General features: G+C 32.0%; 4 protein-coding genes across 4 annotated transcripts; 1 reads left to right on the top strand and 3 right to left on the bottom strand.

Moving 5' to 3' along the window:
• Positions 1–29: 29 nt before the first annotated feature.
• Positions 30–5756, top strand: LOC107938647 (AP-5 complex subunit zeta-1). The gene is made up of 15 exons (XM_016871870.2): positions 30–393; positions 932–1023; positions 1436–1532; positions 2187–2230; positions 2494–2582; positions 2867–2958; positions 3044–3190; positions 3618–3765; positions 3902–3978; positions 4249–4320; positions 4510–4557; positions 4640–4767; positions 4861–5017; positions 5125–5335; positions 5463–5756. The coding sequence occupies exons 1-15, from the start codon at positions 136–138 to the stop codon at positions 5513–5515; spliced, it is 1713 nt and encodes a 570-aa protein (XP_016727359.2). The 5' UTR covers positions 30–135; the 3' UTR covers positions 5516–5756.
• A 2055-nt stretch (positions 5757–7811) lies between these two features.
• On the bottom strand, positions 7812–9258 carry LOC121213824 (uncharacterized). The gene is made up of 2 exons (XM_041086982.1): positions 9051–9258; positions 7812–8409 (listed from the first exon to the last, which is right to left on the bottom strand). The coding sequence occupies exons 1-2, from the start codon at positions 9138–9140 to the stop codon at positions 7834–7836; spliced, it is 666 nt and encodes a 221-aa protein (XP_040942916.1). The 5' UTR covers positions 9141–9258; the 3' UTR covers positions 7812–7833.
• A 6241-nt stretch (positions 9259–15499) lies between these two features.
• On the bottom strand, positions 15500–16365 carry LOC107917281 (homeobox-leucine zipper protein ROC2-like). The gene is made up of 3 exons (XM_041086335.1): positions 16174–16365; positions 15923–16018; positions 15500–15841 (listed from the first exon to the last, which is right to left on the bottom strand). The coding sequence occupies exons 1-3, from the start codon at positions 16219–16221 to the stop codon at positions 15500–15502; spliced, it is 486 nt and encodes a 161-aa protein (XP_040942269.1). The 5' UTR covers positions 16222–16365.
• Positions 16366–16775: 410 nt separating this feature from the next.
• Positions 16776–18582, bottom strand: LOC121213823 (homeobox-leucine zipper protein HDG2-like). Its single transcript, XM_041086981.1, has 3 exons — positions 18132–18582; positions 17934–18034; positions 16776–16911 (listed from the first exon to the last, which is right to left on the bottom strand). Coding segments are annotated over exons 1-3 (510 nt in total). The 5' UTR covers positions 18540–18582; the 3' UTR covers positions 16776–16910.
• Between the last annotated feature and the right edge of the window lie 246 nt (positions 18583–18828).

Raw genomic sequence — 18828 nt, 5'->3', positions numbered from 1 at the left:
TAAAAGTGAAAATAAAGGGAGCATTCGGTAATTAACAAAATATAAAACGAATCGTTTCGAACGCTTTCGTCGCCTCGAGGAAAAAACCGTCGCAGGAACTTTTCGTTTGCGGAAAGAACGGAAAAAGAAAGGAAAATGAGCGATCAAGAACGAGATTGGGATTTCTATCTTCGAACCGTATCGAACAGTGCAAGAGACTCGAGTTTCGCTAACGATCCAGCCTCCGATCCTTCTCTTCTTCACGCCGTCAAGAAACTCTGCGATTTCTGTAGACAAGAAGAGAAATCCTCTGAGGATTTGGTCGCTAGGGTTTATCCTCATATCAACAAGCTCTTCCAACGCTCTACTGCTTCCCTCTCTCAACCTACCTCTCCCAACGGAATTCTCTTACTGGTTTGGGTTTTCTTCTATTTTCCTGATTTTTTATTTGATTTTTAGAAAATTTTAGAACTACTTGAATGTTTTGTGTGCAATTTTGACTAAACTTCATTTAAAGTGTAATTAATGCTTTAATTGACTCTTCTTTACTATTTCAATCATGTACTGAATTTTGATTTGTTAGTGACTTAGTTTATACTGATGTATGTGTGTAGTAGTTTCTCGTTTGATTGCTGTTTTCCCCCATCGGAAATGGGCAATTTTTGAAATGTAATATCTTCTTAAGATAATTTCCAATTGGGAAAGTAAAATATTGAATTTTGTTCGAAAATGGCTACTTTTCTAAAGTTTAAGTCGTCAAAGGCCCCAAAAGGTTCTGCATTGTGTAAAGGCTGGTTTGAGATATGAGGGAAAAGATTGTGTGGATCAAAATTCAAATATCACTTCATTGGTTAGATGGCCCTAGTTAAAGTTTTTGTATATTATAGCATTGTAGTTTAGCTGTATTGTTTATAACTTTCTTCATCTTTGTTCTTTTGGATTTATTGAATAGGTCATTCTTCAATTTTTCCTTGATTTTGGAGAGGTGGTTCTCCATGATGCTGACCCTAGTCTGAGGACATTTTTCCGTTCATGTTTGAGCCGGTAATGATACAGAGTATTTGGACAAACGTTAGATGATGAAGACTTTATATTGTTTTTCTTATTTGTTTCTAAAGATAAGTTTTGAGCTACTATGTTTATTTGATTTATTTTATTACTTTGAAAAGATATTTCTCTTCATAAATATAAAAAAATAATAATAATAAAGAACTTGATTGGATAAAAATGAAGCATAATGACATATTTGCAGCGTGCATTTTTTGAATTTAAGCGCCATCCTGTAGATGTATCATTAGTTAATCTGTTTGCTACGATGCTAATCTACATGACGTTTTTTTTTCCTTCACATTCACTTTATCTGGCCTATTCTCTTATGTCAGCATGCATTTTATGAATTTAAACATTCTGTTTTCCTTAAACTTTATGCTTAGCACTGTTCTTATGTTGATTACAGTGAGTTCGCAGATCCTGTTGTTGCAGCTGCAACCCTTGATTTTCTAAATGTAAACAAGAACAAACTTCTTTTTTCTTTCCCCAACTTACTGCCTCAGGTATGATCAATGAATTAGGATTCTTAGCAGGTTCTTTTGATAAACATAATGCATTTTAAGGTATTAAATATGCTGGATATCTTAAGAATTTGCATTGCTTTTTGGAGCATGTTGTTTAAATTTATGAAATTGATGCTATTACTGTCATATGGCTTTAGACGTGTATAACATATTTGTTGGTAAATAAAAGATTGGAAGTTACAGAACCTAAAGAATAGAAAATTTAAATTTATGTACTATGTACTATGCATATATGTAATTTTGTTCCAAAAACAATTTTGACGTCTGCTGCACTGAATGAAAATTGAAAACCCTCTATATACTTCGTTCCTTCCAAGCATGAGTTAATACATTTTCGTTTGATCATTAACAGATCATTTAACGGTGAAGTTAAAACATCTAAATATGCTTGTTCTGTCAAACTACCATTTTTGAGTAATCCTGTTGGAGTTGCTTTATGTTTTGAAGCTCAAAGGTGCCACGTTTATCAGCAATTCATTCCCTCTGTGATTTTACTTGTTATAGCTCATCTTCCCTTTGCCAATTATGTATTTTTCTTCTAAATTGAAGCCTTCTAGTTGAACAGTGGACTAAATATGGAATCAAGTAATTATCCCTTTGCATCTCTTACTAATATTCCTTATTTCTTTGTAGTTTTTCCCTTTGCTTCTGAAGCTGATTGCATGGAACGGAGAAAAGTAAGTTCTCCTTTCTAAGGTTGTTTCCATTTCAGCGGACTTAGTCTTATGAGTGTTCAGTATGTGGTATATTACCTGAATGGCAATAGCTTGCTTTCTCTATGTTCTTGTCTCCACTTCTGGAGAACCTTTATCAGTAATAAACAGGCTAAACTGATACTAAATCCATGTGATGTGGTTTACAGAATAAGCAGTTAAACATACAGTACTCATAAATGGTTTGTTTTAAAATGCTATTGAGGATCATCATGTGTGGTTTGCAGATTAGAAAAGGCATTTCTCAAGGTTTTTCCAGGATTGGTATCACCTGGATCATTTCTCCCCCTATTTCCATCTTTAGTAGATTTGCCAAGTGAGTTTATTGTCTGGGCTTCTCAATTGACTGTATTGTCCTCTTGTCTGCACTTATTTCGTCCACCTTTTCACCTCGTTTTGCATTTTAAAACTTCATTTGCATTCATTCTAAGCGCTCTTTAACATAAATAGATTGATGGATGGTTGATATGATAATTTTTATTCCCTTTTCTTTGTTATGTGCTCTATGTGCATTCATCTGGTTTGTTGAATGATGAAGTGAATTTTTCTTATTTCTTCATAAACTAATTATGCTTTCTGACTTTCATTTGTCTACATTAGTCTTGGTTGTCGCATTGGAAAAGGTAGAACGAAGCTCAGGGTCACTAATAGGAAGCAGTATAGCTTCTATCCAGAAGAGTGCGGCTCCTGAGGTTATATGTGGGACTTTATAAATTGTATATTTTAAGTGAAAACTCATTAGTAGTGCAAATGGTAAAACTCCCTTATATGATACAGATGCTACTTGCACTCATGGATGAAGCCTATACGGGTTCTACCATTGGAGATGGAGGAGGAGACTCTGAGTCCGAGGAAAGCAGTACGATTGATGTTGCTGATCCTGTGTTTCTGGAACTTCTTAAGGATGAAAATGATGGTCTTGCTGTATGGTCTTCTATTTATTAAACTCCATTTACAATTAGATGAAAGCAGTTACAATCATAGTATTACTTGAGGAAAGTATGGTTGTGTAACCATTACAGACTTTTTAAATTAGGAATTTGTTTCTCTGTGTTCTTGTAGAGTACTTTTCTTTTTAAAATTTAGATTGTTCATTTTCTCTATATCTAGTATTTTGAATTTCTATTAATGCAAGTAAAAGCAGCACTTTGCATTTCTAAAATTAAGGTTAGCTTACTTTAATATTGTACACTCTTCCAATAGTACAATATCATATTTTTTGAGCTATGAGTTGTGTCTATAACTAGGCTGACCTGGTTTTTGTTTTTGTTTTTGTTTTTTGTTACTAATATCTCTTTTCTTTCTGTAGTTTGAAATAAGTCGACATTTGACAGAAGATTGATTGTTTCAGGAACGCCATTGGACTTCTCCTGGGGTTGCTGCAGTACTACAAGCTGCAACAAATAGCCCTCAGTCTGATAGATTAAAGCAGATACTCAATATCACACCTCGGCTTCTTGATATGTATTTTACTATAGCTTTGCGCGATGCAAATAACTGTATGTTTTATGTTTTTTTAATCCATTTGATATCCTTTTAGTGCTTATATAACTCTATCTACAGGATGTAGATTTATTTTAAGTGTCGAAACTGATTGCTTGTATCTTAATTTATGTTCTTGCCTCTCTTTTGTAGCATTAATCTGTGCATTAATTCCCATTCTGATGGCAAGAAATTCTACATTATTTCCTGACAAGAACTATATGTATGAGGTTTGTATACATTTTCTAAATATTAGTTCTTTTATTGTATTTCTTGTGGGGCTACTACCTTGTGGTTTTCATATTATCTACAGTATGTACCACCCTCTAGATACTCCCTTACATTAATTATTTGGGTCCATACTAAAGTGCTTATGTTAGGTAAGTGAAATGGTTTTGTATGGATTCAAAGCTTTTCTTGTAAATGTCCATGTAATAGGATATCAATTTAGATGCTGAGATTGGAATGGCTTGTATTTCTGAGAAGCTATATTTGGGCAGGTTCGTAGAAGGCTCCTAGAGTTCATGCTTGCTTCATTTCAGCGTTCTCCAGATTTTATTGCACTTTTGAAGGTATTATTCACTCAAGTTTCTCCATATATTTTACTTTTCCAGTTTGTATTAAGCATCTACATTAATTGTTACTGAATTGATGTCTTATAGGATTGCAATTCTTTTGTCCTTTTTCATAATTATGATGGAACTTTATTTGGTGTAGTGTTATTATTTTGTCTAACTTATGGTCCATTTAACCTTCTGCAGAAGCCTATAGTTGACAGACTTGGGGAAGCATATGACAGCCCAGAAAAGGTCAATAATTACATCCTATGTTTCTGTAAATTGGTTTTCATGCATTAGGGATCTGACTTCATATGTTTTTTTTCTTAAATAGACAGAATTGGCGTTACAATTGTGTTGGGCTGTAGGAGAGCATGGTGGGGGTGGTGGATCTCACAAAGATGCAGCTAGGGAACTTTTTGAAAGTTTAGAGCTACTTTTGTATGAAAACCTTTCATCTAGGTAATATTTTCGTAGCTCTTTTTATATGTTTTCTCAAAAAAATTCTTTCTAATGTTGGTTGTTATATGCTGACTTTATTCTTGGTTTCGGAAGTCGTCTAGGTCTGAGGCAGGAGTCTATCAACTCTGACAGCAGGAACTTCAGAAAGTCATCACAGTCGAGGCTTCTGTGTTTTGTTATCACAGCTATTGCTAAGCTTGCTACATATCACCGTGAACTATTGCCGAGGGCACGTGTAGCCTTGGGCAAGGTTGTCTGAATCCAATTTTGGACATTTACTTTGGTCAAATAGTTGTAAAGAAGGAAATGGATTTTCTAACTTAATAATGTTGCTTTTCGCTAACAATTCATATTCAGGTTGCTCGATCTCGAATATCAGATTCAAGGGTTTGGAGGCGAGCTCGTGATTATCTGGGATTAATGGATGACCCTGCTATCTGTCTGTCTGTCTTGGGACCTTCCAGGCCTTCACATGGGTACCCACACAATCCAGGCACCGTCAACTGGAATGATGGAGGCACAAAAATGATTGCGCATATTCCATTTTACATTCTTGGTGAGCAGGAAGGTAAGAGACCATGCCACTTACCCTCCCCCTTGCGTACTACTTTCTTCTGCTTTTGAACAGATGAAACCAATAGGGTTCGGCTCTCTTCCATTACAATCTTCGAGTAGCTTTATTGTTTCGGATGCAGGTCCACCCTTCCATGATTTTTCGTTTCCAGATATTCTTCCGAGAAGAAGATAGCAATGACCTTATCCAATAGAAAGGCATCTCTGGAGTCCCTAATTTTATTGGAGTTTCCAGTTTTTAGATTCATCTTGTAAGTTCATTTTGATTATGGATTTTACTGTTAGCACATTATGGTGCATTCAACTGATGATGATGTATCATAGAATCATAGAACATAAATGGTGTAATTCTACTTCCAAGTTGAATTCTTTGTATACAAGGTGAAAATCAGAGATAAAAAATCTGACTTGCTTCACTTTTTTTTTTTTAATTTCACATAATTAACGAGTTGATAGTGCCTCTTTTATTCTTTGTCAATATATTTATTTACCTAATAAATACAAAATAAAAAATCTGAATAAAAAAAATAGAATCATCTAAAATGTCTAAAACTAAAAAATAATAGTTTAATTTACCTAATGATCTATCTATTGAAATAATTAGGCTTCAACTTTTTGATTTTTTTTTCAAAATGATGATTATTTTAGTCATTATCAAATAAACTTCATAATGTAGGGTCTTTTAATTCTGTTTATCATTTTGAAAAGAAAATCGCGTTGTATTTTCTTTTCAAAATGATATTGGTCATCTTCAAATAGACTTTACATTCTAGGATATTTTTGTACTCTAAAGAAATTTGAGTTTTTTTTTCTTTTTATGTTTTCTGAAAAAAGTGATTAATATGAATCTTAGCTTCATAGATTTGTTTTAGGAATGAGTAAAAATATTTTATGTTTAGCAGATTAGATCTAACGAAGTATAAAAAAAAAGAATAAAACAAAGAAATGAAAATTTACCATTGGATTCATTTTAGGAGTAGGATTTGCCTCAAACTAGTTATAATTAACCTCAATGTCATATCCCGGAGCTTCTTGTAATCCCACCATAGGGCTAACTGCCAAAAGTAAAGAAGAAGAAAAAATTAAACTCTTGCCAAATCCATTTTTGAAAGAAAAATCCCTGGGAAAAATTAAGAATAAGTAGGAAACACTTACACTTCTTTCCCTGCTATAACTATATATTGAATATTCTTCAAATAACCATTGTTGAGCACTTCCAAAATGTTATTTTGTTGGATATCATCACTCATGTTTTCACCATTTCAACTTATTTTGGCCATCTAAAAAAAGAGATTTTTTTAGTTTAATTTACCTATAAGTTTATTTGTCTTTCTATATATAAATTTTTATGTTCTTTTTTTCTGAATCAACATCAATCAAAATGATAGAAAAACTTTTGAAAAATACAAAATAAAAAATTTGAAGAAAAAAAGATATAATCATCTATAAATGTTTAATAAAACTAAAAAAATAGCTTAATTTACATAATAATCTATCTATCTGCAAATTTTTAAATTCTCTTTTTCCCTGGTTATCATACCTTAAATAAAAAGTGATGAATAGATTTGTCTTCTTTCTCATGAATATAACATAATATTTATCTTCTTTTTCAGTAGTACAACACTGAGTTTATATATATATTTGAGAGGAAAAGTAAGAAATGAGTCTTAGAAAAAGAGTGCTGAAAATTGTTGAGGATCATGACACTTCTTTAAAATATGATTAGTTAAATGATTTAATGGACAGTTTATGAAAGTCTGTGTGTGTTTTTTGTATTTTTACTTTCTGTTCTCCGCTGATCTTTTTTCTAGGTGAAACATAAAATTTATCTTCTTTCTCAAAAGTACAACACTGAGTTTATATATACTTGAGAGGAAAAATAAATGCTAAGTTCGAAAGGAAATTAGGAAAAAAGTGTTGAAAACTGTTGAGGGTATTTGCTGATGTGGTATTTATTTAAAATAAGTTTGGTTAAAGGATTTAATGGACAATTCATGAAAATATATGTTTTTTTTTTGTTTTTACTTTCTGTTCTCAGTTCTTTTTTTTTTTGTGAAATTGAAAATTTAAATTACATAAACCCTATTTTTTTATACTTTTTCCTTTCTTTTATATTAAATGCTTTTTCATATTAGTTTAATTAAGATTTCTATGTCTTTCATCTATATATTGTTAAATTCTTTTTTCCCTGAATCAACATTAATCAAAATAATAATAAAAAAACCTTTGAAAAATAAAAAAAATTTGAAGAAAAAAAAAGATAAAATCATCTATAAATGTTTAATAAAACTAAAAAAAGTAGTTTAATTTACCTAATAATCTCTCTATTGAAATAATTAGACTTCAACTTTCTTATTTTCTTTACAAAATGATAATTATTTTGGTCACCATAAAATAAACTTCAAAATGTAGGGTCTTTTAATTATGTTTTCATTTGTATTGAAATGAACATGTTTGATTTTCGTTTCAAAATAGACTTTAAATTCTAAGGTTTTAAATGAGTAAACTTACATAATGAAGTGGAACAAGGGGAAACAAAATCCCTACCGTATCCATGAGCAATTGGACGATGTTCATAGGGTTCATCTCAACAAATGCGGTCTCTCGAGAAGTTTCGATATTCAAAGGCTCGAAATTGAGTTTCGAAAAGGATGAGGGGACATCTTGATCAAAGTTACAGTTGCAGTCATAGCTTAGGAAACATTGGGGTTCACCAACTTCAACCATCCTCATTATCTGTTCCATTGTTGCATCAAAGCTACCGAATTCCCTCAAGTATTGAAACCCATTTAGAGTCTCCATTCCACCGTTTCCATTGTGTTGCCATAGTGGTTCACCCATTATTGCCAACTTAAACAGCTCTTCCATGGCTTCCACAGCTTGTTCGATGATTTTGTTCTTGTTCAGATCAGCTCCTATCGAGACCGCCATAAGAAGATCACTTGCTCGGTTCATATGATCGAGTTTAGCATTCGTCGATGATTCCGAACCCGGTGAATTTTGTGGGGATGGAGGATTATACAATAAAGGGGAGCCAGAATTTTCATTACTTTGTGCAAAATAATCCTCCTGGGAAATAAAACATCAACAAGTGATCGAGATAATAAGGAGAAAATGGCTTAATTTCTCATTGTATTCTGTTTCCATCATAATGAAATGGACTTCAAAATATAGTTTTTTTTATACTATTTTCATTTCTAATGAAATAAACAGCCCTCAACTTCATGATTTTCTATTCAAAGTGATGTTTCTTTTCAAATGGAATTCAAAATCTAAAGTTATTTTAATACTATTTTCATTTCTATTGAAATATTTAGGCTTCAGCTTTCTGATTTTCTTTTCAAAATGATAATTATTTTGGTCATCATCAAATAAACTTCAAAATGTAGGGTCTTTTCATTCTACTTTCATTTGTATTTAAATAAACAGGTTTGATTTTCTTTTCAAAATGATATTGGTCATCATCAAATAGACTTTAAATTCTAGGGCTTTTTTGTACTCTAAAGAAATTTGGGTTTCCTTTTCTTTCTTTCTTTCTTTTTTTGTTAAAAAAAGTGATTAACATGAACCTTAGCTTCATAGATTTGTTTTAGGAATGACTAGAAATATTTTATGTTTAGCAAATTAGGTCAGATAAAACTGACAGAGAGTAATACATTTTCTAACCCAGTATCAAAACACTGAACAAAATAAAAAAAATGAAAAATTACCACTGGATTCATTTCAGGAGGAGGATTTGCCCCAAAATGGTTATAATTAACCTCAATTTCATACCCAGGAGCTTCTTCTAATCCCACCATAGGACTAATTGCCAAAAGAAAAGAAGAAGAAAAAATTAAATGCTTGCCAAATCCATTTTTGAAAGAAAAATCCCTAGGGAAAATTAAGAATAATTAAAAAAACACTTACACTTCATCCCCTGCTACAATTATATTTTGAATATTCTCAAATAGCCATTGTTGAACACTTCCAAAATATTATTTTGTTGGATATCATCACTCATGTTTTCACCATTTCCACCTATATTGGCCATGTAAAAAAAAAAAGATGTGTTAGTTTAGTTTACCTATAAGTTTATCTATCTATAAAATTTTAAATTCTTTTTTTCCTGAACCAGCATCAATCAAAATGATAGAAAAATCTTGGAAAATTAAAAAATAAAAAATTTGAAGAAAAAAAGGTAGAATCATCTATAAATGTTTAATAAAATTAAAAAAACTAGTTTAATTTACCTAATAATCTATCTATTGAAATAATTAGGCTTCAACTTTTTGATTTTCTTTTCAAAATTATAATTATTTTAGTCATCATCAAATAAACTTCAAAAAGTAGGGTCTTTTAATTCTGTTTTCATTTGTATTGAAATAAACAGGTTTGATTTTCTTTTCAAAATGATAGTGGCCATCTTCAAATAGACTTTAAATTCTGGGTTTTTTTTTGTTTTTGTTTTTGCTACTCTAAAGAAATCTGGGTTTTTTTTTCCTGAAAAAATGTGATTAACATGAACCTTAGCATCATAGATTTGCTTTAGGAGTGACTAGAAATATTTTATGTTTAACAAATTAGATCGGACTAAACTTCTAACAAAGTATAAAAAAATGAACAAAACAAAGAAAATGAAAATTTACCACTGGATTCATTTCAGGAGGAGGATTTGCCCCAAACTGGTTATAATTAACCTCAATTTCATGCTCAGGAGCTTCTTGTAATCCCACGATACGACTAATTGCCAAAAGAAAAGAAGAAGAAAAAAATTAAACTCTTGCCAAATCCATTTTTGAAAGAAAAATCCCTAGGGAAAACTATGAATAATTAAGAAACACTTACACTTCATCCCCTGCTACAACTATATTTTGAATATTCTCAAAATAACCATTGTTGAACACTTCCAAAATATTATTTTGTTGGATATCATCACTCACGTTTTCACCATTTTCACCAAATATTGGCCATCTAAAAAAGAGTTTCTTTAGTTTTGTTTATCCATCGTTCTGGCTATCTATAAATTTTTAAATTCTTTTTTCCCTAATTCAACATCAATCAAAATGATAGAAAAATCTTTCAAAAATAAAAAATAAAAAATTTGAAGAAAAAAAGATAGAATCATCAATAAGTGTTTAATAAAACTAAAAAAAATGTTTAATTGACCTAATAATTTACTATATGCAAATTTTTAAATTCTCTTTTTCCTTGAACCAACATCAATCAAAATGATAGAAAAATCTTTGAAAAGTACAAAAATAAATTAAAAAAATATACATATATTTCAGAGGAAAAGTAAATGGTGAGTAACAAAAAGAGCGTTGAAAACTGCTGAGGGTAAACGGACAGTTCATGAAAAAGTGTGTGTTTTTTTATGTTCTTGCGTTCTGTTCTCCGTCAATCAGTTCTTTTGGGTGAAAGGTAAAATTTATTATATATTTGAGGGCAAAAATAAATGGTGGGTACCAAAGGAGTGTTTCGAAAAGAGTGTTGAAATGTTGAGGGTATTTGCTGACGTGACAGTCCTTTAGAATATGATTGAGACAGTTTATGAAAACGTTTTTGTGTGTGCTTTTTTTTGTTTTTGCTTTCTGTTCTCTTGAATCTTTTTTTTAGTGAAACATAAAATATAAGTTACTAAACCCTATTTTTTTATACTGTTTCCTTTCTTTTATTTTAAGTGTTTTTTCATATTAGTTTAGTTAAGAAATTGTGAACAATTTCGAGCATAAATTCATATAAAAATATTTTTCAATATTGTATGTATATATATGCGCAATAATTGTTAGGGTTGAATGCAGGCAATAATGAAGATTTGATTATTAGGGATTGGATAAAGATAATTGAGAGTAGGGAAGTGGGTGAGATTGAAGGATCTTGTGTGCAGATTTTTTCTAAGCATCCAAGCTTAAGGGGTTATTATTCGAAAGGTATGATTTTGGGATAACTTTATTTTCCCTTCTAGTGGTGGCATTTTGTTTCCGGTATGATATCAAATTTCTCTATGAAAGGTAGTGATTTATGTAATAATCTGGTCGTGTTGAAAGGTACGTGAATTAATAGTGATTTTGTGTGGGTTATGGAGATTGTATTTACCATTAGGAGCAGAAGATGAGTCCGTTCTTGAGGAATGGTTATTTTGGGGTTGAGATGATAGAAGAGGCTGTGGGGAGTTGAGTGACCCATGGGTTTTGTGTCACTTGCCAGCCAATGATTAAAAGGGTGGTTTTTATTCCCTTTTATTTGTTTTGTGCTCTATACGCATTCAGCTGGTTTGTTGTAGGATGAAGTGAATTTTTTTTTCATTTCTTCAGAAACTAATTGTGCTTTTTGACTTTTGTTTGTCAACATTAGTCTTGGTTGTCGCATTGGAAAATGTAGAACGAAGCTCAGGGTCACTAATAGGAAGCGGTATAGCTTCTATCCAGAAGAGTGCGGCTCCTAAGGTTATATGTGGGACTTTATAAATTGTATATTTTAAGTAAAAACTCCTTAAGTAGTGCAAATGGTAAAACTCCCTTATATGATACGGATCCTACTTGCACTCATGGATGAAGCCTATACGGGTTCTACCATTGGAGATGGAGGAGGAGACTCTGGGTCTGAGGAAAGCTGTACGATTGATGTTGCTGATCCTGTGTTTCTGGAACTTCTTAAGGATGAAAATGGTGGCCCTGTTGTATGGTCTTCTATTGATAAAACTCCATTTACAATTAGATGAAAGCAATTACAAACATAGCATTACTAGAGGAAAGTATAGTTGTCTAACCATTACAGGCTTTTTTAATTAGGAATTTGTTTCTCAGTGCTCTTGTACAGTGCTTTGCTTTTTAATTTTTAGATTGTTCATTTTCTCTATATCAAGTATTTTGAATTTCTATTAATGCAAGTAAAAGCAACACTTTGCATTTCTAAATTAAGGCTAGCTTACTTTAATATTGTACGCTCTTCCAATAGTACAATATCATATTTTTTGAGCTATGAATTGTGTATATAACTAGGCTAGCCTGGTTTTTGTTTGTTTTGCAACTAATATCCCTTTTTTTTTCTATAGTTTGAAATAAGTCGACACTTAGACAGAAGATTGATTGTTTCAGGAACGCCATTGGACTTCTCCTGGGGTTGCTGCAGTACTACAAGCTCCAACAAATAGCCCTCAGTCTGATAGATTATTAACTTCTATTTTTGGAGTTAATAGTGCCTCTTTTATTCCTTTTCAATATATTTATTTCTTATTTTTGTATTTCATTTCATTATTTTCTTAGAGAGTAAATCTGAATTTTGGTTGAACGTGAATTGATAGCAGCATAAATGGTTTGATGAAGATAGTGGCTTTAATGACGCCCCTCCACCAGCATTTCTCCACCTAAAACATTTCTTTTTGTTGCCTAAAACTCATTCCAGAAATCATCTCAGGTACATCCAACCATACATTACATCATTTTGGTTAGTATATTCGATGTCTTTTTACAGATAAATTCATTCAATTCCATCTTATAGTTGACTAAATGTTTAATTAAACTAAAAAAATGAGCTTAAATTTCCTCATAATCTATCTATCTGCAAACTTTTGAATTCTTTTTTTATTACTTGAATCAACATCAATCAAATGATAGAAAAATTTATATGATTAAAAAAAGATAAAAAAAAAATCATCCATAAATTTTCCATGCATTAGCTCTGAGTGTCTTTGAAACTAAAACTTCATGAAGAAAAAAGAAATCATACCTTAAGCAAAATGTGAGAACAGATTTGTCTTCTTTCTAAGAGTACAACATGATTTATATATATATTTGAGAGGGAAAATAAATAAGTAGGAAATGAGCATAGAAGGGTACATGGGACAGATGCTGAAAATTGTTGAGGGTATCTGCTGACTGACACTTCTTTGAAATGTGATTGGTTAAAGGTTTTAATGGACAGTTTACGAGAGTGTGTGCATTTTTTTGTTTTTGCTTTTGTTCTCATCAATGCTTTTTTTGGCGAAACATAAATTTGAAATTATTAAACCTCTTTTATATTGAATCTTTTTCATATTAGCTTAATTAATAAATTTTGAATAGTTTTGAGATAAATTTATATAAAAATATTTTTATACATGCTATAATCGTTAGGTTGAATGCAGGTAATAATGAGGATTTGATTATTAAGATTAGACAAATAATTGAGAGTAGGGAAGTGGGTGAGACGGAAGGATCTTGTGTGCAGTTTAACTATGGCGTCCAAGCTTATGCAGCTATTATTCGAAAGGTATGGTTGGGGATTTCCCCTTCTAGTGGTACATTTTGTTTTCAGGATGAAATCATTTTTTAAGTTGTGATTTCTGTAATAATCTGGTCGGTATGTGAATTAATAGTGATTTTGTGTGGGTTATGGTGATTGTGTTTACCATGAGGAGCAGTGGATTCATGAGGAATGTTATTTGGGGTGGCTTATCTGAATGATAGAAGGGGCTGTGGGGATTGAAGGCTTTTGTGTCACTTGCCAATGATTAAAAGGGTGGTTTTGTGCTCTGATTTAGTTAAAGTGTGTTTGATGTGTTCAATTTTGAATTTGAGTCTGCTGGTATAGTTGGAAACTGAGTGGATTGTGAGATAGCTTTATTCCATTTGATGGAGATTAGTTTTGGTAATGGGGGTTTTAATTTTTGAAAGTGTGCTTTCTCTTCAGATTGTGCTTCTCAAGTCTAGCGGCGTTTTTGATGGGTAAGCTATCAACATTGTAATTGCAATTTAGAGTCAATTACCCTTTAACTAGTCCCTTGCGTTGGCGTTAATTGAATCGATATCAAGGAGTGGTGGAAAATCCATCCAGGTGTATGGTATCATTGGCCCTGTGTGGTGCTCAAGCTCATCATTCATCTGTGGAAATTTCAGTGCGGATATGCAAGTGCAAATTCCTGGCACTAATCGACATCCATTGTATCAATACAAATAGATTCACGTCTCCAATTTGAAACTTATGGCTAGTTTTTAAATTTTATTTACTGTTGTATTCCATGTAAAATAGGCTAATTTGAGAAGTCGATTTAATCCTTTTAAGTAAATCTATATTTTTATTACAGATTTAAGTAAATAATCTCATTTATATATATATAAATCTCATGTAAATGTCAAATTATGTGCTCACTCCATAAGGTTAAACCAAATATATCTAATAAAAAATATTTTATTTAAATTTAATTATAAATGTTTGTACAAAAAATAAACTTTTCGACGCATATCATTTTCAAATAGCAAAATTTACAATTTAACAGCTGCCATTTAATAAGTTGACTGAATTTTCAAAGATCGAAAAATATAGAGACTTAAACTAGCGAAATTAAAAACACCACCATGTCCTGGTTTCATGATAAGTTTTAACTAATTCAACAGGTTAGGAGATAATGACAAAATCTTAACTGAATATTCGATATTATCTCATGATTTTCTGTACTCCCTAGAAATTTTTTGTACTTCCTCATGATTTTTTCTATTCCCTCAAATTTTTACTATTTTATAATTTTGGTACTCCCTCGTAATATTTTATATTGCTGTTCCGAAATCATGTTTTGCCATGAGAAATCAATTTTAGTGGTCGAAAATTATTATTTTTGCATACTAATAAAATTTGTTATATACACTAATAAATTTGAACATATGAAAGTAAATAACTAAAGCAAATTTTTTAAGATGAGCCGATATTTAGTACTTTGGTGACAAACAAATAATCCATCATTTCTTATTTAATTTCAAACGATCATCCTATAATTTAACCAAACAAGTAACCCATTATTTCTTTTTTCTAACTATATGAGCTCATGAAAGCCAAAACCCAAATCAAGCAAGTGATTCAATCCAAACCGAATTAAAACTCTCAACTTCGGTCTTAAATTCTTGAACAATTAACAACAACATAATAAAGAAGTCTAAAACTGTGGATTGGTTTCTATGAGCCCATTGCTCAACAAAGAGTCCTATCAAAAGCTCTTCTAAAACATTCCTTTAAGAAAGCTACAGTTTGCAGATAATATTATATTAAAGTTTCTATTTGAACTCCTTGGTTTACATACTTACATTCTCAACAACTTCAAAGAAGCCATTAATACCTGCAACTCATAAAGCAAATATAAATCCACCAGTACCTGCAGCAACATGCCAACAAAAAGAAAAGCTCAAGACTTAGCAATGGCATCACCTTATGCCAAATAGCATAGCATCCTTGATTGAAGCAACGGTTGTTGATAAGATAGCATCAATGATTTTGAGCGTCGACGAGGCATATATTCCTTGTTGCTTAATCTGTCGACGCTTTGAAACGCTAGGGTTAAGATACTTCCCACGGCTCCATCTCCTTGCCCAGGTGCCTTATCAGGCATAATGCTGAACCCTGATGGCAAAATAGATACAAATTTTGGGTTACCACCATTCAAGATTTTTGACATGGCCATGATATCCATCGGCGCGTACACTATGTACGAGCCAGTTTCATCGGTGTAGCTTTCTTGGAGATATAGTATCTCGATCTTGTTTGGTGATGACTGCAAATTTTTAGTATGCTTATTGTTAGTTCATGGAGGAAATTGTGATGAGAAAAGAAAAGGAAATATCGAAACACTCACATTCACTTGCATAATGGAAACTCGATTTCCAGGATTTTCACCATTACTGACATAGACAAGTTCTCGGACATGTCGTTGGTTTGAAAGCAAATCCCACTGCATAATTTACACCCCGGATCCATCCATGAAAAGTTACACGCTCAATGGAGTAATATATACACATATATGTTTGTATACATGTATGCATTCAGACGCAGTACAAGAAAATAACCCTAAAAAATTAAACACGTATATATATAAGTTTTACATACCCTGTTTCTTGTACGTTCATGACGAAGAAAATCGAACAGAACCTCCATCGGAACCGGAATTTGAATTGAAGTAGTGAAGATTACAATGTTACCAGAAGGCTTCCCAGGAACCTTTAATATATTTCCGTATCTCAACCTAACATCTTGAGCAGCAAAGTTTTGAGGTAACCCCGACCATACATTCTCAGAACATGAATTATATTGTTGAAAAAATTCTTAGTCATCTTTTCAGCCAGTTTCAGCAGACTCCCCTCCCTTCTTGTGGTATTAAAACTGTTTTTCCAAACAAATCAAATTACATCACAAGTGTTCATTAAGTTGGCGCATGTAATGTAAATAGAAAGCAGGAATAAATTAAAATTTTTACCCCCATCAGTTGTAGGAGCGGTTCTAGCCATTGAAGTTGTGAGCCATTGGCAATGCCTGTTGATGGTTGCAATCCATCGTTTGGCACTAAATGCAAAACCTGAGCTAACAATGGGACGAAAGAGAGGGTGAAGTGATTGTTATCAACTTCAACATGTTCAATCCATGTTACCTTTGACCCTCTATTGCCTACTTCTTGGATTACACAACCTGATGGCCTTCTTCGAAACTGTACTGTGGATACGGGAATAAATTCTCCAAGGAAACATCAACCACTCCCCATGTTCCATTTGTGTGCTTTTTACAGTACCTTGCGAAATAGCATTGTCTTGCTGGTATTAACGGTGTACACTGATGAAACTCTGCTGACATCTGATGAGAAAACAAATAAAATGGATTTTGGAAGACTAGTTACATATGAATATATTAATTATTAGAGAAAAAACAAAGAAATCGATCGTAAGGATATTTTAGGAATTATAGCGGCATCTAATGATACCCCTAAACACTAAAACAAATAAAACGGATTTTTTGAAGAGAACATTAGCTAGTTACTAAATGTAGGCAACGCAAATACGTAATTATCTCGAACATATTAATTATAAGAGAAAAAACAAGAAGATGAATCGTAATAAATATAGTAACGTAAGAGAAAACAAACTAATGGATCATAATCAAGTATATAAAATATCGGGGAAGAACAGAGAAATATCCATCATGAAGAATATTAAAAAGCATAACTGCATTTAATGATTTTCGTAAACCCTAAAGCGAAACCTTGTAGTTAACAAAAGAGTATTCAACTATGAAACAACTCTTTCCTTAAATTTGCATGAGATTCTTTCTTTTCGTATATGAATCATTTCAATCACTTTCTTTAAAGTAAGATTCTACAGAACAATAAAGCTTCTAAATAAATGTTTCAATATCAATACGTATGTTCAGCAAAACAATAGTGAATTTTTGTACTAAATTTTAATGCATGGAATATTGTTGAGATATCAATAGGGTATTGAATCAAGTAAAATTAGATATAAAATGGATAAATATCAAAATTATACATGAACTTTCTATACGATGTGATACATTAATTTTGATTTTGAGCAATTTATACATAAAATTTTGATTCAAACCTTTAAAGACTATTATCGACTATACGTCTATTGTTGTATAGATGAATAATTATATTTATCGAATGTAAAAACAAATGAATGTAGTTATTTTTAAAAATACATACAATTGAATCAAATCGAAGTTTCATGTGTCTAATTAAACCAAATAAGTTTCATGTGTGTATAATTGTAGCAAATCAAAATTCATGTATCGCATTCCACATTTAATCAAAGCCAAAGTGTAAATTTTAGATTAAAATGAAGATGATGTTTGAGGTTTACCACTTGAAGAACCCATTGTAGCTCCCGTCAACGTTTTCTAATATAACTCCTAACAATGTTGTCCTTGAGACAATGCTGTAAAATGTTGTCCCCCATTGTTTCTAATCACAAGAACATGGAAAATGTTAGTTCATTAACGACTTCATAAATGAGTAAACTTACATAATGAAGTGGAACAAGGGGAAACAAAATCCCTACCGTATCCATGAGCAATTGGACGATGTTCATAGGGTTCATCTCAACAAATGCGGTCTCTCGAGAAGTTTCGATATTCAAAGGCTCGAAATTGAGTTTCGAAAAGGATGAGGGGACATCTTGATCAAAGTTACAGTTGCAGTCATAGCTTAGGAAACATTGGGGTTCACCAACTTCAACCATCCTCATTATCTGTTCCATTGTTGCATCAAAGCTACCGAATTCCCTCAAGTATTGAAACCCATTTAGAGTCTCCATTCCACCGTTTCCATTGTGTTGCCATAGTGGTTCACCCATTATTGCCAACTTAAACAGCTCTTCCATGGCTTCCACAGCTTGTTCGATGATTTTGTTCTTGTTCAGATCAGCTCCTATCGAGACCGCCATAAGAAGATCACTTGCTCGGTTCATATGATCGAGTTTAGCATTCGTCGATGATTCCGAACCCGGTGAATTTTGTGGGGATGAGGATTATACAATAAGGGGAGCCAGAATTTTCATTACTTTGTGCAAAATAATCCTCCTGGGAAATAAAACATCAACAAGTGATGAGATAATAAGGAGAAAATGGCTTAATTTCTCATTGTATTCTGTTTCCATCATAATGAAATGGACTTCAAAATATAGTTTTTTTTATGCTATTTTCATTTCTAATGAAATAAACAGCCCTCAACTTCATGATTTTCTATTCAAAGTGATG

The sequence above is a fragment of the Gossypium hirsutum genome, chromosome D01, assembly GCF_007990345.1.
Source record: "Gossypium hirsutum isolate 1008001.06 chromosome D01, Gossypium_hirsutum_v2.1, whole genome shotgun sequence".
Taxonomy (NCBI): Eukaryota; Viridiplantae; Streptophyta; class Magnoliopsida; order Malvales; family Malvaceae; genus Gossypium; species Gossypium hirsutum.
The sequence above is the reverse complement of the archived record's forward strand: the minus strand, read 5'-3'. Positions and strand labels throughout refer to the sequence as shown.